The sequence below is a fragment of the Helianthus annuus genome, chromosome 1 (genome assembly GCF_002127325.2).
Source record: "Helianthus annuus cultivar XRQ/B chromosome 1, HanXRQr2.0-SUNRISE, whole genome shotgun sequence".
Taxonomy (NCBI): domain Eukaryota; kingdom Viridiplantae; phylum Streptophyta; class Magnoliopsida; order Asterales; family Asteraceae; genus Helianthus; species Helianthus annuus.
Genome location: NC_035433.2, coordinates 149,023,730 through 149,050,154, shown reverse-complemented (window position 1 = coordinate 149,050,154; position 26,425 = coordinate 149,023,730). Strand labels below are relative to the sequence as shown.

The following is a 26,425-nucleotide window of genomic DNA, read 5'->3' as shown; positions in this document are numbered from 1 at the left end:
TGTCATATTGACCCCCTCGAGTTTCTAAAGTTTACCATTCTTTAACTTAAAGTAATACTATTCTTTACATGCTTATTTTTACGTACGCGTCGATATAAATTCAAGTTAGTTTACGTTTCGAGATGGTTTTTTCGGAAAATGAGTCAGATCAAATATGATACGTTTCCATGCTTATTTTATGTACATTTTCACTTATGTTTAGTTTTAAATTTTGTTCAGAAACGAGTCGGGTCAAATATAATATGTTTTCATTAGACAATATAAATTCAAATTACTTAACTTTTCGACACCGACGCAACACGTGACATGTAAAATTACTAGTTTTAGAGATTATTCTTGAGACTTGAAGAACCAAACGATTTAGAGGGTGTTTGGGATTACGTTTTGAAGTGATTATTTGATTATTGCGTTTGTAAAACATAAATAATCTAAAAAATGTTTGGATGAAAAAGTGATTATCTGCCTCCAAAACGCAGTTTTGGAGAAGCATGTACCTACATGCTTTTTCAAAACGCAGTTTTAAAAACGCAAAATCTATTTTGAAAACGCAACACCAAACACCCCCCTTAAATGAAGTTTCACAATCAGGAAGAATTATAGTTCTAGGATTGAGTGTTTAATTATATGTAGGCTTTACTTCCCCTCTTAACCAAATAATATCCACAAATTAACTACATATGTAATCACACAAGTCAGGTTATGTTTTACTTCAAATGTTTTGAGTTCTACCAAAATAAAGAATATTTAAGAATGAAACTTTTAGCCCAAACTAATTGTTTTCCACTTATTAATATTCAAGAATGAAACTCTTAGACGAAAATAATAAACTTAGACCATAAATCCGATAACAAACATTCAAACAAAGACGGTTCCCATGTGTGGCGCATTTCGATTTGGTGCAGTTCAGTTTTAAAACAAGGTATAAACCGAACTGAAAATTTTGGTTTATTAAAAACCAAGGCCAGATCGTTAATCATTAGTTTGTTTAGATTTTCCCCCTTCGCTTACTTAGGTTGATCGTTTTTTTAACCACCCCTAGTCCATCATGTCATTAGTATTTTGAATGTATTCTAGTACAGAAGCCCCCACAGTTGACTTTCTATTCTGACTTATACATGGTAATTACACCTTTGCAAATACTTAAATTTCATGTTTGAGGTTTTGAGTTTTGACAACCTTTGACTTTTGAGGTCAATTGTCTCCAAAACGGGTACAATTTGTTTTAAAATTCATTACTAATACCAACCTCACTGATGGTGAAGAAGATGGTCAGCAGTTTAACGGCAATGCATGCAAGTCGAATGCTAAAAAGTAGCCTCTTTTCTCGACCTAAAGTCAAATGAATCGACCTTGACCAAACTGCTGAGGAAAAACCGGTTTGACCCGTATCCCCTTTGATACGTTTACACAAAAAGGTCAACATTGCCACATCTACAAAAGCACAAAATACACGAGCCCAACAACCGTCACAAACTTAAGGTGACACGAAGAGCCAACAATAAAATAAAGTTAATTAACTAAAAACCAACTGGTCAAAGTACCATGGTAAAACATTCCATCCAAGAACACACGAGCAACTGAAGAGAGTTCGACATTTATTCCTTAAGCAGAAGAAGAAACAACCTTTGATCCACCTTAAACTTACCCATCTTCGCAGGAGCACCCTTCATCAGCAGTTGAAGTCCTCCAAATGATATGTATACAGCCCTGTATCCAAACACTCCTAGATCAGTATAGCCGACTCGCAAACGTTAATCTTAAAACAAAATATGATAACCGATTCATGCTCTCAGATAAATGAAAGTAAACGGAGGTGATGAGATACATACACTTCAACATCACCACTTTGGTTCTTATCATCTGAGATCTTGTATAATAGCCCGTGCATAACGTACTCGAATCTATCCGCAAGTGATTTCTTGCTTCCCTGTATTTAGATTAGAGCACACCAAGTTTACTAATGTTTATTGCTACTAAAGCCTGTGGGGCTTGGTTTTAAAAAGCGTGTGGCGATCCGATGCATTTTGATCTCAAAAGCCCGATGTGTGATGCACGAAGCGGCATCACTTATGCAAGGTGTTCGTTAATAACAAAAGGAGTAAAGTACACGGATGGTCCCGGTCCCTGTGGTTTACCAAAATTTTAGATTTCGTCCCTAGCTTTTCAAAAGTACACAAATGGCCCCTGTAGTTTGCACTTTGTAACGCGTTTAGTTCCCAGCTTTTCCCCAAAAGTACATGGATGGTCCCTGTGGTTTGGACTTTGTAATGCATTTAGTCCCTTAGACATGCTAGAACCTTTAGATTTGTTGGCAGAGGACTAAATGTGTTACAAAGTGCAAAGCACAGGACCATCCGTGTACTTTTGAAAAGCTAGGGACCAAATCCAAAATTTTGGTAAACCACAAGGACCATCCGTGTACTTTACTCTAATAAAAAACTAAAAAAAAATTTATAAAAACTAGTTTAACTTGTTAACTTTTAAACACTAAAATATAAGATATTCTCATTTTTCTCTAGTCAGATTAGAAATAGAATTTAGATTCCAGTTCCCTTAAACTTCAAGGAACCAAACGCCCCCTAAGTGAAAAGCGTTGGATTAAATAATAAGTTACCTCAGAAGCAGCTACAGCAGCGGAGCCATCCTCATTCAAAGTTTGAGATAAAACCATCCTAAATTTCTGTCCCGCATGCATAGGATACAACTGTGAGTTCACATCCAGCACAATGTGCATACCCGATTCCTCCCCTTTTGCTTGAACACGCGAAACTGAACGCATACCATTGTCGTTTACAATAAAAGAAAGTAAAATAAAGAATCTAGTAAACATTGAGCAATATTTTTTTACCTTTGTCATACTTTTTACCGTCAGCATCCACCCCGATGACTTTAATGGTATCATCAAAGTGGGGATTCACCATCCTTGCTGCAGAGAACATGAACAAAACTGGTAAGATTCTTAAAGAGATGAAAGTATTGATATTTAAGCAAATGGTATAAATAGAGTCAGTCAGTCTGTTGATGATCGGACCTTATGAATGCATTTAGTGCAAGCAATTGTTCTTATCATGGTAAAAATAGCAAACTCGACCCAAAAATGTACTACTCTATTTTTACAGTAGGTTAACATGATTTTTGAAAAAAAAAAAAAATCCTAACTTTAGATATCTTTTAACACATATTAGATGGTAAAAGTGCTAAATCTAGGAAACGGTGGCTTGTGTGGGAGGCTGAATAGTGTTATACATCATGCTAAACCATAGTCACGGTGATTTTCGTTTTGGTTCGTCCGATCCAATTCGCGGTACGAACACGATCCGGGTGGACCATAAGAAAAAACAATTCAAATGTAATAGAGAAGAAATGGTGGCTAATTGAAGCTTACCTGCTGCTGATTGAACCTTACCTGCTGAATCGTGAAGATCTGTCGGCTGTTTGTTTTTTTAGGTTTAGAAGATGGAGGAGAACAGGGGAGATAATAGACAAGAGGAGGAGGACGGCTGCTTAGTTTAGGGTTATTTTATTTTTACCATATACTGAGTAAATTGTCATTTTAGTCCCTGTGGTTTGGGTCAATTTGGCAGTTTAGACCAAAGGTTTCATTTTTAACATCTGGATCCAAAAAGGTTTCATCGTTGCCATTTTGGTCCAACTGACTTAACTCCATCCATATCTGTTAAGTCTGCCAAGGGCATTTTTGTCATTTCATTTTTCTTTTTATTAACCCTTTTTTTCTTAATTGCCAAAAATGCCCTTGGCAGCTTTAACAGATATGGATGGAGTTAAGTCAGTTGGACCAAAATGGCAACGATGAAACCTTTTTGGATCCAGATGTTAAAAATGAAACATTTGGACTAAACTGGCAAATGATCGAAACCACAGGGACTAAAATGGCAATTTACTCCCATATACTAGGTTGTTAGAACCCCGTGTAATTCGCGGGTTAAATAAATGTAATTTTTTATACTAAATAATAAAATAATATATCTTTAAAACCTCATTTATTACATGTGTTGAATAAAAACAATTTTATATATTAAGTAATAAAAACATTACATCTTTAAGAACCTTATGTATTACACGGATTAGATAAGTGTAATTTTGTACACTAAATATAAAAGTTATATCTTCAAGAAAACATGTTTTTTTATCGGTAATAAAAAAACCATGTATTGTACGGGTTGAATACTTAACTAACTCGAATTTCATATACCAAATTATAAAAAAAAAAAAAAAAGTTATATCTTTTAAAACTCTGTGCATTACACGGGTTGAATGAATGTAATTTTTATAGTAAATAGTTAAAATTTTATATCCATAAGAAAATCATGTGTATTACACGGCTTGAATAAATCTAATTTTATATACCAAATAATAAAATATTATATCTTTAGAAATCTCGTTTATTACACGTCGAATTCAAAGTAGGATAAGATTTCATATTAGTTTATATAAGATAAGTATAAAACGAAGACGGGAAACTAAATAGTAGATGCCTCCATATAACATTGTTATAGTTATTTTATTTTATAAAAAATGACATGTTACATGATTATTTGTGTATGTTCCACTAACAAAATAAGTAATTCTTGTTCCATGTATATCTTGCCTAGAATTTATTAAGATAACTAAACTAATAATCATCTTACTTGTCTACAATTACATGAATTATAAATTATCTATCACTTAGCGAGATATACATCTACAAGTATTAAAGCTATATTAATATGAATTATTTAAGATATATATCACTTAGCGAGACATTTACATCTACAAATATTGAAGAGACGTCACATGACTCTACCGGACCCCCAGGTTGATTTACTAGAAGCAGGGGCCATCTACATGGCCTAGAATCTTCTCCAAACTACAAGCTACCTTCTAGACACCATAGTCTAGTACTCCTCCCACATGCAACTTGCATACGGAAACAACACTAAACTGGGGGGACTTGAAGAGGTATGGTCCCAGATCTCGCGTCAGCATGACCGCGAGTGACCATTACCCTTATCAAAACCCCCACTAGCTAAAGACTTATTTGTGTCCGTGCGGGCACGTGCAAACACAGAGGTCGAATCCAATTTGCCCAATGATGGAGGAGGACTTACCCGGAATATGAGAACGGTACCACATATAGTGTATGAAAATAGTAGACGCATAGCGATGCGACCTAGCACCGCATCCTGTGAACACTTCTATCAATGCAAGGAATCTGGGCAACAGCAACAGTCACCACAAGTGGCGATACGGCCTGGCACCGCATCCTGCAAATCTTAGCCAGAGTGAGAACGCGGAGACAACAGTAGTTACCGCATGCAGTGATGCGGCGCGGCACCGTATCCTGACCACGAGGCAAGTGGGACTGACACCACAGAGCAAGTGGCACCCATGACAGTCGCCTGTCAGGCCATACGTAAGCGACAGACTGACACTGCAGTAGGACGTGGCTTCACCTCCGCAACCGACAAGCCTGGCACACCTGCATAAGGGCAGCACGTCGTCAGTCTGTCCATTCAACTTCTCCTTCACTCCTCGGCTATAAATACCAACCCCAAACCAGGTTTGAGGTATCTTCTTCACAACTCTCTCACTACTACTACTATCACACTTTGCTTCTCAAGCAAACAACTGATTCTCACGCCGGAAAGTGGTAACAAGGAGCACCCCCCACCCCTTTCTCCTTGTTACGAGTCACGGTGTGTTTTCCTTGTGCAGGAGACAGCCCAGTTGACGGTCAAGCCACCGATCCTCGGAAAGAAGGGATTAACCCTACTTAACGAGACCAGTGAGTTAACCCTGCCCGGTTAACCATTGTTTCATCAGGATGGTAGTGTAAATGAAAGTGTAATTGTCTAATACTGGTAATGTATTACGAAATTTGTCAAAGAAATGATACATATGCACATGTGCATCCATAATTGTTACTCGAAAAAAAATTGGTAACGAAAAATAGCGATTTTTATATAAAAAATAATAAAAAAATTGTGTGTTTTTTAGATATTTTTGATTGTGTTCACATTGGTTCTCGCGGTTAAAGTTTAGTTTCTAACTGATCCTTATCCTATATATATATATATATATATATATATATATATATATATATATATATATATATATATATATATATTGCATTGTATGTTGATGGGAAAATAATACCAAACCACATTATTTTTACATTTGTAACTCTTCACTGATTTATCTACATATTTATATATTTTTAGAAATTTTGATTGTTGGTAAAAAAAATGTGGTCGACTCTAACAAATGTTGGAAATGAAATTATATTATAGCTCTCCGGTTTTTAAAGCCAGTCCGACCAGTGAACTGGTAAAACGACCGGTTCGACGTCCAATCTGGTTATTGAAACATTGCTTGTTACATGAGTTAATAGCCAAAATGGTCCCTGAGGTTTGCTCACTTTTACCACTTTAGTCCAAAATCCGAATTTTTTAAATCTGGGTCCCTGAGGTTTGCATTTTTTTTGCCATTTTAGTCCAAAAATGAAATCTGGTCAGATTTCTCAAAAATAACCTCACGTTTTGTCCTTTTGCACAGGGTAAAATGGTCATTTTCATTTTATTATAACTAATTATTAATTAAAAATAATAAACCTTCTCTCACTGCAGATATAAACACACACATCCTCTCCCTCTCTTCACAAGCACCACCACCACCTCTCTCTCTCTCCCTCTACTCCTCTCTGCCGCCACCACCGCCACCTCCTCACGCCGGCGACACTAACCTCTGTGTAAATCCTTTATTAGCTGCTACTCATCGAGCTAACGGCAGTAGCAGCGTTTACAGGTGTAAATCGACGAACAACAACAACAACAAAACCACCTCTGTCTCTCTCTCTCTCTTCTCCCTCTCTCTCTTCCGGATGGATCTAGGTTGTTTGCAGGTGGTTGGTGATTAGGGTTGTTTGCAGGTTGTTTGGGATTAGGGTTTCGGTGAGGGTGGTGATGGTGGATGGGGTGGTGGGTTTAATAGTGGTGGTTTGCAGGTTTTTGGGATTAGGGTTTTCAGTAGGGGTGGTGAGTTGAATCGTGTTGGTTGCTGATTTGGGTTGTTGCAGGTTTGGGGTTAGGGTTCCGGTGGAGACGGTAGCGGTGGGAGGGTTAGTCGAAGACGGTTTGCAGGTGGTTGGTGATTAGGGTTGTTGCAGGTTTGAAGGTGGTTGTGATGGTGTGTTGTTGGAGGTGGTGGGTGAAGGAGGGAGACAGAGAGATTGGGTGCAGTCCTTTTATTCACCAGTCCTTTTATTCACCACGAGGCTGTGATTAATGGTGGTGTGTTGCAGTCCTTTTGATTAATGGTGGTGGTGATGAAATTGGGTGTAGGTCTGATCAACCTGGGTTTCTTGTTGCAGGTTTGAAGGTGGTTGTAACAAACAGGATGATCAAAACTTGAACCCAGTCCTTTTCTTCACCACGAGGCTGTGATGATTTCACCTAATCCTTGTAACAAACAGGATGATCAAAATTGGGTCAACATTTGAGATTTTCCGCAGCTTGGCGTGGCAGAATCGGAGGAGGGCAAGTGCGCTTGCAACCTCTGTTTGCAGCCATGGCGGTTATTCCTCCTTGTTCCCAATGTAAAACAGATCTGAGCCTCGTTTCTTTTTACAAATCGGTTTTTATTTTGATTTGTTGTTGGAGCCTCGTTTCTTTTTACAAATCGGTTTTTGTTTTGATTTGTTGTTGTCTGTATTTTGATTTTTGTGATGGTTTCTGGTTTTGTGTTTTAGAGAGAAAGAGAGAGAGAGAAAGAGAGGGGGATACGGAGGAATGTTAGTGTCGCCGACGTGAGGAGGTGGCGGTGGTGGCGGCAGAGAGGAGTAGAGGGAGAGAGAGAGAGAGGTGGTGGTAGGTTTATTATTTTTAATTAATAATTAGTTATAATAAAATGAAAATGACCATTTTACCCCTGTGCAAAAGGACAAAACTTCAGGTTTTTTTTAGAAATCTGACCAGATTTCATTTTTGGACTAAAATGGCAAAAAAATGCAAACCTCGGGGACCCAGATTTAAAAAATTTGAATTTTGAACTAAAGTGTCAAAAGTGAGCAAACCTCAGGGACCATTTTGGCTATTAACTCCTTGTTACATACATATATACAAACTAACTAAGCTAATAACTCAAACCCGACCCAATTGAAATACATACAGCAAGCAAGCACCCCCATTAACGGGCGGGTTTTTTCATATCATCTTTCTTTCTCCAGCCAAGCCAAAAGGGAAACGATTGAACAATCAATGCATATCATCATCTTATATGAACACATGCAATCATCTCTAATTAGTCACGTCGGCCATTGCCCTGACTGAATCTTCGGTAATGCTTTACTATTAATTCATAGATATACGCACAATGCCGCGTCATATCTATCTATTCTGTTATATTACCATTTCATCAGGCCTATTCCTATTTGAATTCTGCATTTTACGTATATGCATGTTCAACCATAGATCAAGGAAGGATTCTAATGTTATTAGCTAGGGCACCTGAAGCAGACAGAATTTATATAATATAATATGTTATTGCCTGCCTCAATATATACCTACCTACCTACCTACCTGAGTTTCTTCTATCAATTATGTTTTTTAACTTTGCTGATTTAGATCCATTCTCATTCTTCTTATGTTTTTTTTAGTTGTAGAGTTGCTGCTTCCTTCCTTGATCAATTAAATACCCTGTGAAGCAAGCACCCCCCATTAACGTCCAACGGCAGGCTTTTCATATCATCTTTCTTTCTTTCTCGGGTGAAAATGGAAAGATTGAACAGTTTATTTATATGAAAAAGCCATACAATCATCTCTAATTAGTCTCAATCGTCTCCCACCGGCCATTGCCCTCTTCGGTAATGCTTTAATATTCATATAAGCAAGCACAATGCCTCATATATATTCCGCTATATTACCATTTCATCAGATGATTAAAACCAGCTCCTATTCTATATTTGAATTCTGCATTTTACGTATATGCATTGATTAAACCATATATAGATCAACGTACTTTTAATTTAGGATTCTAATGTTATTAGCTAGGGCTGAATTTATATATGTTATTGCCTCACTCAATTTATACCTACCTACCTGAGTTTCTTCTATCAATTAAAAGTTATTATGTTGTTTAACCTAGCTTGTTGATATAATAAAATGCATATATATTCCCGGCCATTCTTCTTATGCTAATATTTTTAGTTGTAGAGTTGCTGCTGCTTCCTAATGGATACCCCTAAAACCCCCTTTAGTGGGATTAGGAAAGACCTTCAAGGAAGATTACAGTGTTACAAGCAAGACTGGCTGGGGGCTCTACATTCCGGCGCCAGGTATCTATCCCCTTCCTTTACCTATCACTTTTTCCCTATCAAATTTACCCATGTTTCTTCTTCTTCTTCTTTTGTTCAAGTATTATACTACTGTAATAATAATCATCTTTTTTCCAGGATATTAGCTCCCACAGCATACATGTTCTTCGCATCTGCCCTTCCAGTCATTGCATTCGGCGAGCAGCTAAATAAGGATACAGGTGCTAGCTGCAATCTTTTATTATTATTATTATTATTATTATTATTATTATTATTATTATTATTATTATTATTATTATTATTATTATTATTATTATTATTATTATTCTTATTCTTATTCTTATTATTATTATTATTATTATTATTATTATTATTATTATTATTATTATTATTATTATTATTATTATTATTATTATTATTATTATTATTATTATTATTATTATGCTTCTTTGTCTGTCTCTAAAGAAAGAAAGATGTTTTTGTTTTTTGTTTTTGGAGGAGGAGGACAGATGATGTATTGAGTGGAGTAGAAACTCTTACCTCTACTGCTATATGCGGAGTTATCCATTCCATTTTTGGAGGACAGCCTCTTTTGATCTTAGGTGTTGCCGAACCTACTGTTATAATGTACAATTACTTGTATACTTTTGCCAAACACAGACCAGAGTTGGGAAAAGAATTGTTTCTAGCTTGGGCTGGATGGTAGTATAATTATAATACTCTATTTATTAACCCTTTATTTTTTTTAACTTTAATGATATAATTCATTCTTCATGTAATTAGGGTATGTGTCTGGACCTCTGTGATGTTGTGTGTTCTTGCAATACTCAATGCTTGCACACTCATCACAAGATTCACAAGGATTGCTGGGGAGCTTTTTGGCATGCTGATTTCCGTGCTTTTTATGCAAGAGGCTGTTAAGGTTTTCTTTTTAAGAAGAATATATATCAGTGTGATATGTGCTTGGACATTTTTGCTTAACTAGCTAGGTTTATGTTGGATATTTTAGGGAGTAATAAGTGAGTTCCATGTACCAAAAGGAGAAAATGATACTACAAAAGAAGAGTACCAGTTTCATTGGTTGTATACAAATGGCTTGCTTGCTGTTATTTTCGCTTTTGGTACCCTCATGACTTCCATCAAGAGTAGAGGTGCCAGGTCCTGGCCATATGGCGTAGGTAGGCATCTAATATCCTAATATTAGGATAATATATAATAGCCACTCATCTTGGCCACCCATCTATATGGACAATTCTACTTGGCTAGAAACTGACCAAACGAAGCATAATGAAATATGGGTAGCTTAACTGTTTGGAGGGTAAAATGGTAAATTTAACTTAAATCTCACCACTACTTCTGCTCAAATGAAGCATATATGTATGAAACATGGGTGGCCTAATTATTTAAAACTTTGCCAACATTTAACTTTTTCCTGCAATGTTTGATATATTCTTCTTGTATGGTGTTGGCAAGAACAGGGTGGCTACGGGGTCTTATAGCAGACTATGGGGTTCCTCTTATGGTCGTGGTATGGACTGCTATATCTTACGCCAAGCCCACAGAAGTTCCACGTGATGTTCCGAGGCGACTATTTTGTCCTCTTCCTTGGGAACCTGGATCTTTATCCCATTGGACAGTCATCAAAGTACGCTATGATCTGTATTAATGAATGAAGTAGTTAGTTAGTTTCCAAAACTAATTAAGATTTTTAATATTGCATGCAGGTAATGGTGAAGGTTCCAGCGATTCACATTGCCACGGCCATAATACCAGCCCTGATGATAGCAGCCTTGTACTTTTTCGACCATAGCGTGGCTGCACAAATGGCACAACCGAAAGAATTTAATCTAAAAAAACCCTCGGCTTACCATTATGATTTACTGTTGCTTGGATTCATGGTACTTGTAGCATTCTTTTTTATCTATCAACCTATGTCTTTCTTGTATATCATCGATCTTGTGATTGGACATCCTGTAGACTTTGATTTGCGGTTTGGTTGGAGTCCCCCCGTCAAACGGTGTCCTACCACAATCACCCATGCATACCAGAAGTCTTGCAATTCTTGAGAGACAGGTTGGAAATAACTTTCTCATCAAAAAGTCTTGATGTTCGTAAAATGTTTTTACGGGATTCATTGTTTTTTAGTTAATGCGGAAGAAGATGGCTAAGTGTGCAAAGGAAGGCATGAAGATGGAAGCAAGCAAATCAGAAATTTACGAAAAGATGCACGCTGCTTTTGTCGACATGGATCCTCATACAACAACAGTATGTGATTGTGATGTTTCAATCCCACTGCAACCGTTACAACATAATACTACAACAGCTAAACAAAAAAGTTAATAATTTCTTTTTAGAGTCCTGTAGACAAGGAGTTAGACGAGTTGAAGGAAGTTGTTATGGACCGTGGAGATGGAGAAGCCAAGGTTAAATTCGACCCAGATATACATATTGAGGATCACATACCGGTTCGGGTGAATGAGCAGAGAGTAACAAATCTACTACAGTCCTTTTTAGTGGGCTCTGCGGTCTTTGCTATGCCCGCTATTAAAATGATACCCACATCTGTTTTCTGGGGATATTTTGCCTACATGTCGTTAGATAGCCTTCCTGGTAATCAGTTTTGGGAAAGATTGTTGCTCCTTTTTGTTCCTTCTCGTAGGCGTTTCAAGTAAGTCAAGTCAAACAACATAAATCAAATTCACATTTGACTAGTTCATATCAACCTTATTATTGTGGTAAATAATTTTGGATAGACTCTATGAAGGGCCTCATGCTTCATATGTGGAATCCGTACCGTTCAAATACATAATGATGTTTACACTCTTCCAGCTTGTGTATTTCTTGCTTTGCTATGGGATCACATGGATACCAATAGGTGGTATACTATTTCCGTTACCATTCTTCTTGCTAATACCCATAAGAGAGCACCTTCTTCCCAAAATGTTCCCTCGTCAACATCTTCAGGAACTAGATGCATCTGCTTATGAAGAATTTACTGGCCACTCCGGTTACATGAGTCTTTCACGAAGGGTAGGCAATTATCTTTATGATTTATGGTCATACATAATTACAAGTTGATGACATTGCAAGTTTTATTGGTTTGAAGGTGTTTGAACACCATGGCGATGGATCGGAAGCGAGTGACATGGATGACTTCTTTGATGTGACTTCCCCAGAGATATTGGATGAAATGTTCACCCACAGAGGAGAGTTGAAGCTAAGATCAAGCTTCAAAGATAGACAGAATCATGTTCGTATTTAATTGTTTTTACTTCTCATACAAATGGGTAGTTGGGTCGGGTTGGGTCAACCATTTTAGCTAAATCTTTTTATTTTATCTGAATTGATCCATTGATCATTAAATAGGTCAAACTCGCTACCTCTATCTGAAACCATAACAAACATAAACTAGTCAACAACAATTGATGCAACTACATAATTGTTTCAGGTTGACCCTCAGAATGGTGATTCACTAGCCTAGAATAGTATGATCAATGCATATATCAAGAATCTCTTAACCAAAGATTTGTAAGAATAGAGTTCGCTCGATAGTACTGCTGATTGATGACAATGGAATTTGAAGCATATATCATACATTAAGGGAAAAGATCAGATGATCCCAAGCTATGAAAATTGTGGGTTCTGCACAGTAAGCTTTTTATACACATTGAACTTTTAGTGTGTAGCACATTAATTACTTTTAGGTTTAGATAAAGGGAAGCATGCCTATTATATGATCTTCCATTTGAATGTCGAAATCTTTTTATAAATTAATTAGTTGGTTAACCTAAAAACTGTATTATGTCAACTTAAAACTGAATTTATATAAACTAAGGGATCCCAATTGGCTGCAACGTTGTTAGCAGATTGAGCTGAACCGCAACCATCCCAACCATGGTCACTTTGCACCACCTGTTGACCCAATGGCCAACCCCCAATTCCAGTTAACTGGCTTCTTGTTACTTGGTTAGCTTCAGCTGAAACTGGCCACAAGGAATCCATGAGATTTGTGTCAAACAAGCTGCTTGAAATATTTGCGACTTGGTTGCTAGTGTTTGGAGTTTCTAGCCATGGGATTTCAGTAGACCATGGGACAGTTGCTGGCAGCAGAGGCTCGTAGCAACATTGCGAACCGTCATAGCGGTTTGGACTTGCAAGTTCAATAGCATCACGAGCTTGGTGGTCATGGTTTTGATTCTGAAGAGCTGGCAAGCAGTCAATACTTATGGGTTCGTTGCTCGCCGGTTGTTTAGGAGGTGAGGGTGCCTCCATCTGTGGGGCTTTTCTCTTTCTTGTATTGTTTAAACACATTGGTTGTAACATCGTTTTAGCATGGTCTGGACCGTCCTTTTTATACAGCTTAGCTTTAAGTGCACCAAGAATCCCTCCCTCACCACCCTCCATACCACATGCTTCTTCAAACGAAAATGGTTCAGGCAAACACGTAAGAGCATTCACACTATTGGGCAGTTCAAAGTTGGTACGCGCATTAGCCCCACGCAGTGTTCGGGCTGCTTGGTCATATGCCTGGGCAGCATCCTCAGCTGTGTCAAAAGTCCCTAGCCATAAGCGGACCTTCTGCAACGAGTCCTTTATCTCCGCGACCCATCGCCCTGACGGCCGTTGTCGCACCCCAACATACTTTGGATGTCCTCTAGAGTTTGGCAACTTTCTTCTTCCCTTTCCCGCTGGCTGCATCATGTTAGGGGGCGGTTCGATTAAGTATAGTTTGTGATGAATCATGGGGATGGAGTCTTATATTGCGAATTTGAGCCTGAGGAATCTAGGATTTTCATAAGTGGACAAGTTAGAACAAGTCATCACATCATGATGGTGATGTGTTTTGTTAAAATTTGCAGGCCATGGTTGGTTATACCGATAGTGATATTGTTTATAATACACAATAACAAAAATAAGAAGAAACATACAAGTGAGAAAACAAGGTTTATGTCGTCTATTTAAAATGAAGCAAAACAAAGTTTACTATAAAACATTATATGTATACAATACTTAAAAGTTATATTTTTAAAAGTTTGTAAATATACAATACTTAAAAAGTTATATTTTTGAAAGTTTACACTTTTTTAAAAGTAGTCGGGTTTTTTTAGCATTTCAAACTTTAATTATACACGTTTATGTATTATTTATTAATTTAGAATAAAAAACTATATAAAGACATACCACCGATTTTCTCTTCCCAAATTATCAATCACTCTACTCTCGACGCAAAATCAAACCATCTCAACTTTTACAGTTAGATATCTATTAGTTTCCATCGTCCAGTGTCTAAACCTCCATATTTTATACCACTGCAAAGACAGTATAAAGTTGGAAGATGTGATCTCAAAAACATTCGACGACCTTGTTGGAATTGGAAAATATAATGTCGATAAAATTTGAAAAAAAAACCCTTAAACGGTGATCGGAAGAATGAGCCTAATTGGAGGATAGGGTACCGTTAAATATTAGCTTTTGTTAGACTGATCTTACATATTATGTGTAAGTGACCGACTTACAAAGCTCGGGTAAAAGATGATCGGGTTATAAACTAGGAGGTTTTTTGAGATAGTTTTTTAGTCCTAGTTAGGGCTGTAAACGAACCGAACGTTCAGCGAACAGTTCGTGAACTGTTCGGCGGGAAGTTCGTTTATGTTCGTTCATTTAATAAACGAACGAACATGAACAAGAACAAGAAATTTCGTTCGATTAGTTAAATGAACAAACATGAACATAGGTCTTGTTCGTTCAATTGTGTTAGTGAACTTTCGTTCATTTTATATGCGTTCGATTATGTTCGTATGTTTGTGTTTATTAAAGATTTTTGTACTTTCATATATTCTATCTATACTTTTTATATTATTAAACTTTTATTTATTTTTTTACCATAACAATTAAACTAGAAAACTTTATTTCACTTTGTTTATGTATCATTTCCTTTTCCTTTCTCATTATTTACATCGACGAATACGATCAACCTCCGCCACAATAAGCAGTGGCGGAACTAGGCCAAAAAGTTAGGGGTATCCTATTTTTTTTAGGATCAGGAGTATCCTTTATATAACGGAAACGGAGTTAAGGGGTATTTTTACACTACGGAAATGGAGTTAAGGGGTATTTTTACACTACGGAGACAGGGTTGAGGGGTAGCCCGTGCTACCCCTACTAACACTCTACTCCGCCACTGACAATAAGGGATTCAAGTTCCAGTGCTACTCTATGGGCCATCCACCTTTATCCTTCGTCGCGTTGGCCAAATTTATTTGTGTTCGTGAACCGTTCGTGAACACTCTCGTTTCCTTAACGAACGAACACGAACATAAAATCTCGTTCGGTAAGTGTTCATGAACCGTTCATGAACACATTATTTCCTTAACGAACGAACACGAACAAGGCCTTGTTCGTGTTCGTTCGGTTCGTTTACAGCCCTAGTCCTAGTTTGAGTCAAATAGGTTTTCTTGGTGATTAAGTTATTAGGCTTATAATTAAATAGAATGATTTATTTGTAAACCTAACTATACAAATTGATCAATATAAGAGATGTGTTCTGATTCCATGGTTTTCATACGGTACCAATTCCATCAGCTTCCCGTTTGTTTTGTTTATTAGAAATGGAGGAAAAAACCTTAACCCCCGAAATTCACAAGTCACAACCGTCATTGTATTGTGAATGGAACCTTAAATGTAAAAAATAAGCGACTGCATTCTTTGATCTTTGCATGTTTATTGGGTTTCATTAGGGGAGAGGGGGTGGTTACTAGTGACCATTTTTCCATCACTCACAATATCCAATTAAGTTCCGCCACGTCATTAACCATTTTTCTATAACTCACAACTTTTTTTAGTGGGGGTAGTCATCACTCACCACCACACCCAACAATTTCCCCCCAACCAACAATTCATCACACACAATCAATTTATCACGGCGTTAATTTTCTCACGCGTGCTTCTATCACTCGTTATAAACTTAAGGGCGGGGTGGGACTTTTCTTTTTATCACTCGTTGATTTTCCCTATAACTCGTTATAAACCATCCGCCCCGTGTGCCCTTAGTGATAACATAACACTTATGAGTTCTAAAATTTCGAGGTTTCAACTTAATTAAACAAGTGGGACCATAGTTTATGGTTTGTAATTTGTATTGTAATTTTTGGTTTATGATGTTAACTTTATATCTTATATTAGAGTTATTATTATTACTAGTATTATTATGATGATTATTATCAAATACGTAATTGTTATGTTATATGTTTAATATTTTTAGTCTCAGTGGACCACGTAAGGTTTGGTTCTTAAGGGTAGCGGGCGAAAAACTGAACCGAAGATCTTGAGAGATAGAAATAGCTCTTGAAGGAGAAGGGAGTTGTTCAGGTCGTCAACAGTGGTGGAGTGGTGGGTAGTGATAGTAATGGGATAGAGTTTATTGGTGATTTAGATAATTAGATTAAAGAGGGTGTTATATTAATTTTTAGCTTTAGTTTTTTTTATGTTCCATTTATAAGGTACTTTGACCATTTTACACTACTTAAATAAAACTAAAAAGTTAACCGTCCACCCATATTAGGGATCATTTTTGTTACCTTGGTGCACACAAAAGACGGGTATCGTTTTATCCCCAACCCATCATGGTAAAAAGATGATAAGATTTTTACCATCCATTTTTGATCATGGTAAGTTTTTTTAAAGTTATAGAGTACTTTTTAAAATAGTTAATTATATATACTGATTATGTCTTTTGTTCATGTTTTAATTTGTATACTTACTTTTCTATAAAATTTAGATTTGATCACCAATTCATTGCTATACTATAATGTGTATGCTACTGAATATTTTTGTTTACATTTAAAATACAGTGAATTTCAAGAATTGTCATTTATCTTTATATCCATTTTCAGGCGTTATCCTTTATATTGAAAATTGACGAGTTTTGTACTTTATGTTTTCAAATCATACACGTTTTGTGCTTGACACATTAGGGCATTTTTGTCAATTCAATTTTGATCTCTTCCACCCATCACCACCTCCAATCCACCTCCATCACAACCTGCCACCACCCACCCCACCCTACCTCCACCTCCACCTCCATCAACCGCCGCCTTCACCACCTGCCACTACTAATCAACCTCCATCCACATCCATACCATCGCGGATAGTTGTCACTATTGCAGCCTTAGAGATGGTATAATACGCCGCCTTTTCGGTTAAACTAAGTGGTTTATCGATAAGCACAACAGGCGTGTAGCCGGAGTTCCTAATTCTTGATTGATTCTTTCGGAGCTGGATCTTATCTCTGCCTTGATCTCGCCACATCAAATTTGATATAAATTAATCAAAATTACATCAATTGGAGCATACACAGGACTTTAATTACACAAATCGTGATTATTTATAAACTATTTATGAACATAAATTTACAAGAAATTGACATGTACAGCCCTAAATTAATATAAAGATGTTGAAAAAGATGATTACCCAATTTGATTCGAAGATCATGGAATGGTGAATTGTGATTGATTGATGAGGATTGAAGGGTTAGAAGATTATTATTGAACATAATTTAGTGTTTGATCCTGTTGGGTTGAAAGGGGATAAGGTCGACCAGCAAAGAAAGTAAGGATGCCAACTGGAATACTTCATGACCTTTCTCTGCCCAGAGATAAAGCACTCCCCTGGCCTCGCGGTCTCGACTATTCAAAGTTCTGTCCATTTCACCGATACACAGGTCGTACCATCGAAGAGTGTCATACTTTGCGTGATGTCATCTAGATGAAAATCTTCTCAATTGGAACGAAGTTAAGGCATACCTTAAAGCCGCCAATGTCACTGAAGCTACTGGGGATCTATACTAATCCAATGCCACAACATCAAGGGGGACAAGTCACCACTCAGGGACCTACACCGGTACAAACTAATCCAGGACTTTCTGCCAGCGCTAACACCATCCGAGCTTGCACTGCCGCTCGAAGAGAGATGCCTGTGAGACCCTCTCAAGCAGGAGAGATGTGATCAAGATCCAGATCCATATGGTGGGCGGTGAAGGTTGATGAAAGATGGTGGCAGGTGGGGAGGTGGTGTTTTCTGTGAGAGAGAAGAGGGAGAGAGTTTAGTGAGAGAAAGGGTTTGAGAGAGAGAGAGTTTGGAGTTTATATTATCTACACAATTAGTCCCTGAATTGACAAAAATGCCATCTTGTGCAAAGCACATGACCAAATTGTATTGAAAAAACTAATTGGGTTAGACCTAAACGACAAAACGTGTATGATTTGAAAACATAAAGTACAAAACTCGTCAATTTTGAACATAAAGGACAGCGCTTGAAAATTGGTATAAAGATAAAAGACAATCCTTGAAATTCACTCTTTAAAATATCTCTTTATTTTTGGTATTTAAAGTGGGTGTTATACTAAGAGTTTATTTTCAAACTAGTGTTACTGACAGAAATTAGTGAAAAACTATTTACCAAATTGGTATTTTGATTTATTTGTTTATTATTTTATTAATTAGGAAAGAAAAAGGACTTTGTGTATCCTGACATCTCATTTCACTTTAATGAATTCGAATAAGATGTGACGCCCTTTCATCTTCAACAAGATAAAATATCTTTGCGGCACCCTAGTCTCTCCCGATTGTATCAAAAGCGCCGTTTTGGTAAGCCATCGCTAAACCAAAGAATCATTATCCTTCTCTGTTGTTGCCAACTGAATCAGAATCCATCGACCTCCGCCACGCTAGTGAAACCTTTTACACATAATCGATCGTACTCCACCTACACATTGAATCATCTGCCAACGCCATTTAAACTAATTGAATCATAGTTTTAAAATGATGAACTGAATCCATCGACTTCATCCAGACTTCGACCCAACCAATATTGAGGATTTCATGGTTTTAAAGTAAGAATTTTGAATCATAATGGACCGAACAGAGGGGTTGAACTATGTGTAATCTCATAGTATATTTGGTTAATTTTTAATATGGAACTTGCCCTTTGTTTATGATTTCAAGGTTTCTTTGAATTAAACTTGAATTGAACAGAAATATTTAATCTGTTTGTTTGTGGTTTTGTATTTTTTGACTTTGCAGAAAGATTGAATATGTTTGAACACAGAGACTGAATTATATTAGAACAATTGATATGAACAATTATATTAAAATCAAGCATTTGTGGTTAAATTAAGAAAACAAATGAATGCAATAATATATTTTATTAACCTAAATAAGGAGTTTCGAGCTTAAATTTGTGGTTCATCAGGGTGAAGAACAGTACCGTCTACGAAAGTAAACTTTATATGGTTAACAAATATAGAAATGGTCATTTTTCAGACATATGTAAAGGAACAAGTCTATTTTGTTTTATAAGATGTGTGATTTATCTGCATTTTAATATATCTCATTTCATTAGTAGCTACCATTCATGAAATGTTTGTTAAATAAAACTCCAAAATTATACCATGCAGGTAAAGCAAATTTAAGTTGATAATTATTAGAATAGAATAGAATTGTATATCACATATTGTTTGTGATGTATAATACGGTTATGTAACCGTATAATTGTATCACATTTTGTTTTGAGTAAGCTGTCATTTTGGTCCCTGTGGTTTGGGCAGTTTTGCTATTTTAGTTCAAATCTCAAACTTTTTAAATCTGGGTTTCTGTGGTTTGCATTTTGTTGTCATTTTAGTCAAAATCTCAAAAAGTCTCATTTTTTACTGTTACAACTAGGGGTGCAAACGAGGCGAGCTACTCGCGAGCTACTAGAGCTCGGCTCGAAAAAAAGCTCGAACGAGCCGAGCTTAAACGAGTTCGAGCTCGAGCCCGAGCCTAAAAACAAGCTTGTTTAGTAAACGAGCCCGAGCTTAGCTTATCGAGCTCGAGCCGGCTCGCGAGCCTAATCGAGCTTTCTGTTTATATATTTTTTTATTAATATATTAAACATATATTTATATAATAATAATTACCATTTATATAATATAAAAAAATAACTAAATTATATGTATAATAATAATTATAATTAATATAAATTAATTAATAAATACTAAACGAGTCGAGCCCGAGCCGAGTTCGAGCTTGAAAAATTACCTTCGAGCCGAGCTCGAGCTTTAGAAATAAAGCTCGAATCGAGCCGAGCTCGAGCTTGAGCTTTCATATGTTAAACGAGCTCGAGCTCGAGCCTGGTCGAGTTCGGGCTCGGCTCATGTGCACCCCTAGTTACAACACGTGTTTTTTGTCTTTTTGTACATGGGTAGTTTTGTCCAATTACTTTTCATTAAAACATTTTCTTAATTAAAAACCCAACTAAATACCCACTTTATTAATACTGTGTTCCCCATTTTCCTCTCTTCACCTCTTTCTCTCTTTCTACACCATTTCCTAAACAAGTGTCTTAATCACAAACAGTGTGGAGATATAATAGAAAGTTTATTTGGCTAGAAAGGCTAGTAAGTGATATTGACCATCCATTTAGTTAATCAAGGGCTAAGATTAAATGATGGAAATTGAAAGGAAGAAAATAGGCGCGTGAGTTTGTTTAGGGGCATTCTAGTCAATCCAAGCCAATAGTTTCTCTCTCCTCCAATTCCCCCCCCCCCCATTTTTTAAACGTTAATAACTCTTTCATACGACATTATTTTTATATAAAAATTGCACAAAAAAACGAGCGTTTTTTAATCTTTAAAACGAGTATACTATTGCTATATTTTCAAAAAAATAAAAATAAACCCAGTTGCGTAAAACGCAATAGAAAAACCCTCAGTTACGTAAAACGCAATGAAAAAAAACCTAAAAATGGCATTTTTCTAAAACGCAATGCACCAAAAAACACAAAGAAATGTCTTATTTGTAACACGCAATGGCCAGAAAACACAAAGAAATGTCTTATTTCTAAAACGCAATAGCCTAAAAACTCAAAAGAAAATGTACTTTCTAAAACGCAATGGACTAAAAACACATAAAAATGTGTTTTACCTAAAACGCAATGCACTAAAAACACAAACAAATGCCTTATTTCTAAAACGCAATGGCCAGAAAACACTTAAAATGTATGTTTTCTAAAACGCAATGTTTAATAACAGTCAGTCATGAACCTTGTAATTTGTCTTGCTTTGTAAACCATTTGAAAAACGATAATATCAGATGATATGTATAGATAAGTGTAAGACCCAGTTTATAATACTAATTGTTTATAAGTTAGAACCATACATTTCGTGCCAAAACTTCAGAGTTTACAAAATGTTTTGAAGATTTAAAAACCAACTAGTTACATCATTCACATGTTTAACCTACCAAACGATGTTCAAGGTAAAACTACGAGTAGCTACATAGTTACAAAGCAAAAGATCAAGTGCGGAAGCGTTATAATATATGTGTTCGGTTCGACTCGGTTGCTTGATCATCATCCTTTTTCTTGGTACTTGAAAACTAAATATTTTAAACAAGCATTAGCATTATGGTTCTAAGATTTTACGTATTCTATCAAATTCGAACACGTTATTCGAGAGATAAAAATAGAAATCACATCAAGCTGGGCTCCACCGTAATTTACGGTGTCACCGTAAATTACGGTGGCTTCTGGACAATTTGGGACCTACCGTAAACCAGTAGGTTCCCACCGTAGCAGTATACTGGCCACCGTAAATTACGGTACCACCGTAATTTACGGTGTGCCCTGTACAAAACCCCCTTGTTTCAAATGCAGTTTTGCTGGTTATTTTCGAGCGTCAATCAGCTTAATCTCACATAAAATGTTAAGCGACTGGGCTAATTTCTCCATACTTGTATTTTACTTATGATAATACTCAACTATTCTCATGAGGGCATGTCTACGGATTAGCTTACAAACTAAATTACAAGGCATTTAGTTAGTCGTTTGTGCTATTGTCATGCATCAAATATCTAAACTTTAATTCCTATATTAATAGCAAAGTTTCTTAATTTGCTTATGGTGTTAGCTACACGGCTTACACGTCATGTAAATCATGCATTATGTAATAATGTCTTGCTTCGTGCTTATTACCAAAACTTGTTTGACCCGTTTGGGTGCTGAATTTACACACCATTCAGGACATGCAAGATTTCATGCTTATCACTTGTTTTGACCCGTTCACTTGTTTAAGACGCAAAGTCTCTTTCGTGACTCAAGGGTCTATCCTGTTTACCATGCTTTATACTATGACATAAAGAAAAACGATAATCAACCTTTACGTAACGAAACAGTATTTTCGTACCTTTAGAGCACGCCCTTTCCCCGTGGATTCCCTTCGGCTTGTCCGCTTGACTATCCGGACTCTTTGCCTAGAAATTTCAGTTTACAACATGTTTAGAACTCTTTTTATGACCACAATCACATCATTATGGACCATTATCAAATCTGCGTTTTTATCAACATTTTACATTTAAATCCTCACTTAGGCATTTCAACAAACACCTAACGGGTCAGATTTTCCTACAATCATTACCAAGTTCATATCTTGTAATTTTCATCGAATTTCACTTTAATTAAACGACTTTGCACATATCTTATCATTAACATTTCAGAAATCACTTCCAAATTTCAGATTGTGCTAGAACAAGAGTTTTAAATTCTGCATTTATCAAGTTTCTTGGAGTTCACTACTCACCTACAATGGGGATTATGTAGCCCTACAAGTATCATACAAGGTTATGTCAAGAAATCATCTAGGGTTTGATCCTAAACCTCATAACCCTTCTAATTTCAGCCATGCATCAACAATCAAGTTGAATTTCTTGTTTTTCACACTTAACCTAGAATTCAAGATGGAACAAAATATCAAGATTTTACATACCTTTATGATCCTCACTACAAGGGGATCACTAATTCGTGTTCAAGACTTGATTTAGGGCTGATTTGAGGCTTCAATTTAGAGATTTGCTTGATGTTAGGGTTTAGGAATGGGGGATGTCGCCCCCTGCTTGTTCTTTGATCGACCAGACTCCCAATTTTGGGATGTTTGGTTTGTTTTGTTACTATTAGTAACATAATTTGAGTTTTTGACAAGTTTAAACCCTCAATTTTGGTAGATCCTTAAGTTTTAGTGTTTTAGCCCTATTATGACTTATTTAAGGACTTGTAATTAACTAGGTTAAAACTCTTAGTTGGTTGACTCTTGTTTATTTATTCGTTTAAAATCTTTAATATAAAGATTTATATTTTCGGGGTGTTACAAGTCCACCCCCCTTAAAAGGGGTTTCGTCCCCGAAACCGAATCACGTACCGAATAAAGTAGGGTAAAGCCGTTGCATCTCCTCTTCAGATTCCCATGTGGTATCCGCCCCTTTCTTGTGTTCCCATTTGACCCTCACTTGGTTAATCTCTTTGTTCCTTAGGGTTTTCACCTTACGGTCTAAAATCGCAATAGGTCTTACCACATAGTTGAGGCTGTTATCCACCTCGATATCATCATAGTGGATATGAGAGGTCTCATCGGCCAAACATTTTCGAAGATGTGACACATGGAATGTGTTATGTATCCCACTCAACTCTTCGGGTAATTCAAGACGATATGCTACTTTACCAACCCGTTCAGTGACTCTAAATGGCCCAATAAATCTTGGGCTTAGTTTTCCCCTTTTTCTGAATCTAATAATACCCTTCCATGGGGAAACTTTTAGCATAACCATATCGCCAACCTGAAATTCAATTGGCGTATTTCTTTTATCTGCATATGCCTTTTGCCGGTCTTGAGCCGCTTTTAAGTGTGCCCGAACTATGTCGATTTTTGCATTTATAGTTCGGATTATATCGGCAGGTGCTAGCCCCCGCGGACCCACTTCTCCCCAACATACCGGAGTCCGACATTTTCTGCCATATAATAGCTCATACGGGGCCATTTTAATACTCGTGTGATAGCTATTGTTATATGCAAATTCGACCAAGGGTAAATGGACATCCCAACTACCTCCAAAGTCAATAATGCAAGCCCGCAGCATATCTCCCAACGTTTGTATTGTTCTTTCGCTCTGCCCATCCGTTTGTGGATGGTAAGCAGTGCTAAGGAACAATTTAGTTCCCATTTGTTCTTGGAATTCACGCCAGAATTTCGAAGTAAACCGAGTATCTCTGTCTGACACAATGGATATCGGTACCCCATGCCTTGCTATGATTTCATTGGTGTATACTTCCGACATTTTCTCAGACGTATAAGTCTCACGAATCGGAATGAAGTGAGCACTTTTAGTTAACCTATCCACGACTACCCATATAGCATCAAAACCACGGCTTGTTTTAGGCAGTTTGGTCAATAGGTCCATCGTAATTTGTTCCCATTTCCAAACCGGGATTTCTAACGGTTGAAGTTTACCATATGGCTTTTGGTGTTCCGCCTTAACTTGTAGGCAAGTCAAACACTTTTCCACGTATTTCACGGTGTCCCGCTTCATTCCGGGCCACCAATAGTTTTGCTTCAAGTCATTATACATCTTGGTCGCTCCCGGGTGAATGGAATAACGGGATTTATGAGCTTCATTAAGTAAAAGCTTCTTAACCCCACATGTGTTAGGGACCCAGATTCTATTAAAACGAGTCTTTAGGCCGTGACTGCCTATCTCAAGGTCTTTAACTTGGCCGATAATTCTTTCCTTTTTCCAGTTTTCCGCCTTTACAGCTTCATCCTGTGCTTCTCGAATTCGTTCTAGTAAGCTTGAAGTCACAACAAGTTGCATTGATCGTACCCGTATCGGGGTATAATCTGCTCTGCGACTCAGCGCATCGGCCACTACATTGGCCATCCCAGGGTGGTAATGTATTTCACAATCGAAATCTTTGACTGTTTCCATCCACCGCCTTTGTCTCATGTTTAATTCCTTCTGATCGAAGAAATATTTCAAGCTTTTATGGTCGGTAAAAATTGTAAATTTTACCCCGTACAAATAATGCCTCCATATCTTTAAGGCAAACACCACCGCCGCCAATTCCAAGTCGCGAACCGGGTATTTCTTTTCGTGAACCTTCAATTGCCTCGAGGCGTAGGCGATGACCTTACCTCGTTGCATCAAAACACACCCGAGCCCTAAATGGGAAGCATCCGAGTAAACTTCCATGTCGTCAGTCCCTTCCGGTAATGTCAACACCGGAGCGTGGGTCAACCTTTCTTTGAGCGTTTGGAAAGCTTCATCTTGCTTAACGCCCCATACAAACTTTTCCTCCTTGCGAGTCAATTTGGTCAATGGCAAGGCAATTTTGGAGAAATCCTGTATGAATTTCCGATAATACCCCGCAAGCCCTAAAAAGCTTCGGATTTCTGAGGGGTTTCTTGGAGGGTTCCATTTTGACACCGCTTCCACCTTGGACGGATCCACTAGTACTCCATCGGTACTAATGATATGTCCAAGAAATTGCACCTCTCTTAGCCAGAAAGCGCACTTAGAAAATTTTGCATATAGCTTTTCTCGTCTGAGGGTGTCTAATACTTCCCTCAAATGACACACATGCTCAGCTTCATTCTTCGAATATACCAAAATGTCATCGATAAATACGATTACCGACTTATCTAGCATGGGTTTGCAAACCCGGTCCATGAAAGCCGCGGGTGCATTTGTCAATCCAAAGGGCATTACAAGGAACTCATAATGCCCGTACCGTGTACGAAAGGCCGTCTTCGGGACGTCTTCCTCCTTGACCTTCAATTGGTGATAACCAGATCGGAGATCAATTTTGGAGAACCAACTTGCTCCTTGTAGTTGGTCAAACAAATCATCAATTCTTGGAAGTGGGTATCGATTCTTCACCGTGAGTTTGTTTAACTCTCGGTAATCAATACACATGCGCATACTGCCATCCTTCTTCTTCACGAATAAGACTGGTGCGCCCCACGGAGACACACTCGGTCGGATAAACCCCTTGTCAAGAAATTCCTGAATTTGAGACATCAATTCTTGTAACTCCAATGGTGCAAGTCGGTATGGCGCCTTGGCCACGGGTTTCGCGCCCGGAATCAACTTGATTCCGAACTCTACCTCCCGTTCTGGTGGTACCCCTGGTAGTTCTTCCGGAAACACATCTTCATAATCTCGCACCACCGGTACATTCTCAATTTTGAGGGGTTCTTTTTCCGTTTCGCTCGCGTATACCATATAGGCCTTGCATCCATGTTTCATGAGTTT

General features: G+C 37.4%; 2 protein-coding genes across 3 annotated transcripts; one reads left to right on the top strand and one right to left on the bottom strand.

Annotated features, from left to right (window-relative positions):
• Nucleotides 1-1,398: 1,398 nt before the first annotated feature.
• Nucleotides 1,399-3,527, bottom strand: LOC110884569 (DNA-directed RNA polymerases II and V subunit 8A). 2 transcript variants are annotated; one of them, XM_022132288.2, is made up of 5 exons: nucleotides 3,386-3,527; nucleotides 2,849-2,926; nucleotides 2,615-2,769; nucleotides 1,830-1,927; nucleotides 1,399-1,707 (listed from the first exon to the last, which is right to left on the bottom strand). In XM_022132288.2, exons 2-5 carry the CDS (start codon nucleotides 2,919-2,921, stop codon nucleotides 1,596-1,598), a joined length of 438 nt encoding a protein of 145 aa, XP_021987980.1. In that variant the 5' UTR covers nucleotides 2,922-2,926; nucleotides 3,386-3,527; the 3' UTR covers nucleotides 1,399-1,595. The 2 variants fall into 2 exon arrangements, with proteins under 2 accessions (XP_021987980.1, XP_021987985.1); XM_022132293.2 differs by having other exon boundaries at nucleotides 3,407-3,523.
• Nucleotides 3,528-9,209: 5,682 nt separating this feature from the next.
• On the top strand, nucleotides 9,210-13,096 carry LOC110884582 (probable boron transporter 6). The gene is made up of 13 exons (XM_022132303.2): nucleotides 9,210-9,331; nucleotides 9,449-9,531; nucleotides 9,820-10,012; nucleotides 10,094-10,232; nucleotides 10,320-10,488; nucleotides 10,789-10,955; nucleotides 11,035-11,208; nucleotides 11,288-11,383; nucleotides 11,456-11,575; nucleotides 11,665-11,978; nucleotides 12,064-12,340; nucleotides 12,417-12,560; nucleotides 12,759-13,096. Exons 1-13 carry the CDS (start codon nucleotides 9,228-9,230, stop codon nucleotides 12,789-12,791), a joined length of 2,013 nt encoding a protein of 670 aa, XP_021987995.1. The 5' UTR covers nucleotides 9,210-9,227; the 3' UTR covers nucleotides 12,792-13,096.
• The last annotated feature ends 13,329 nt before the right edge of the window (nucleotides 13,097-26,425 follow it).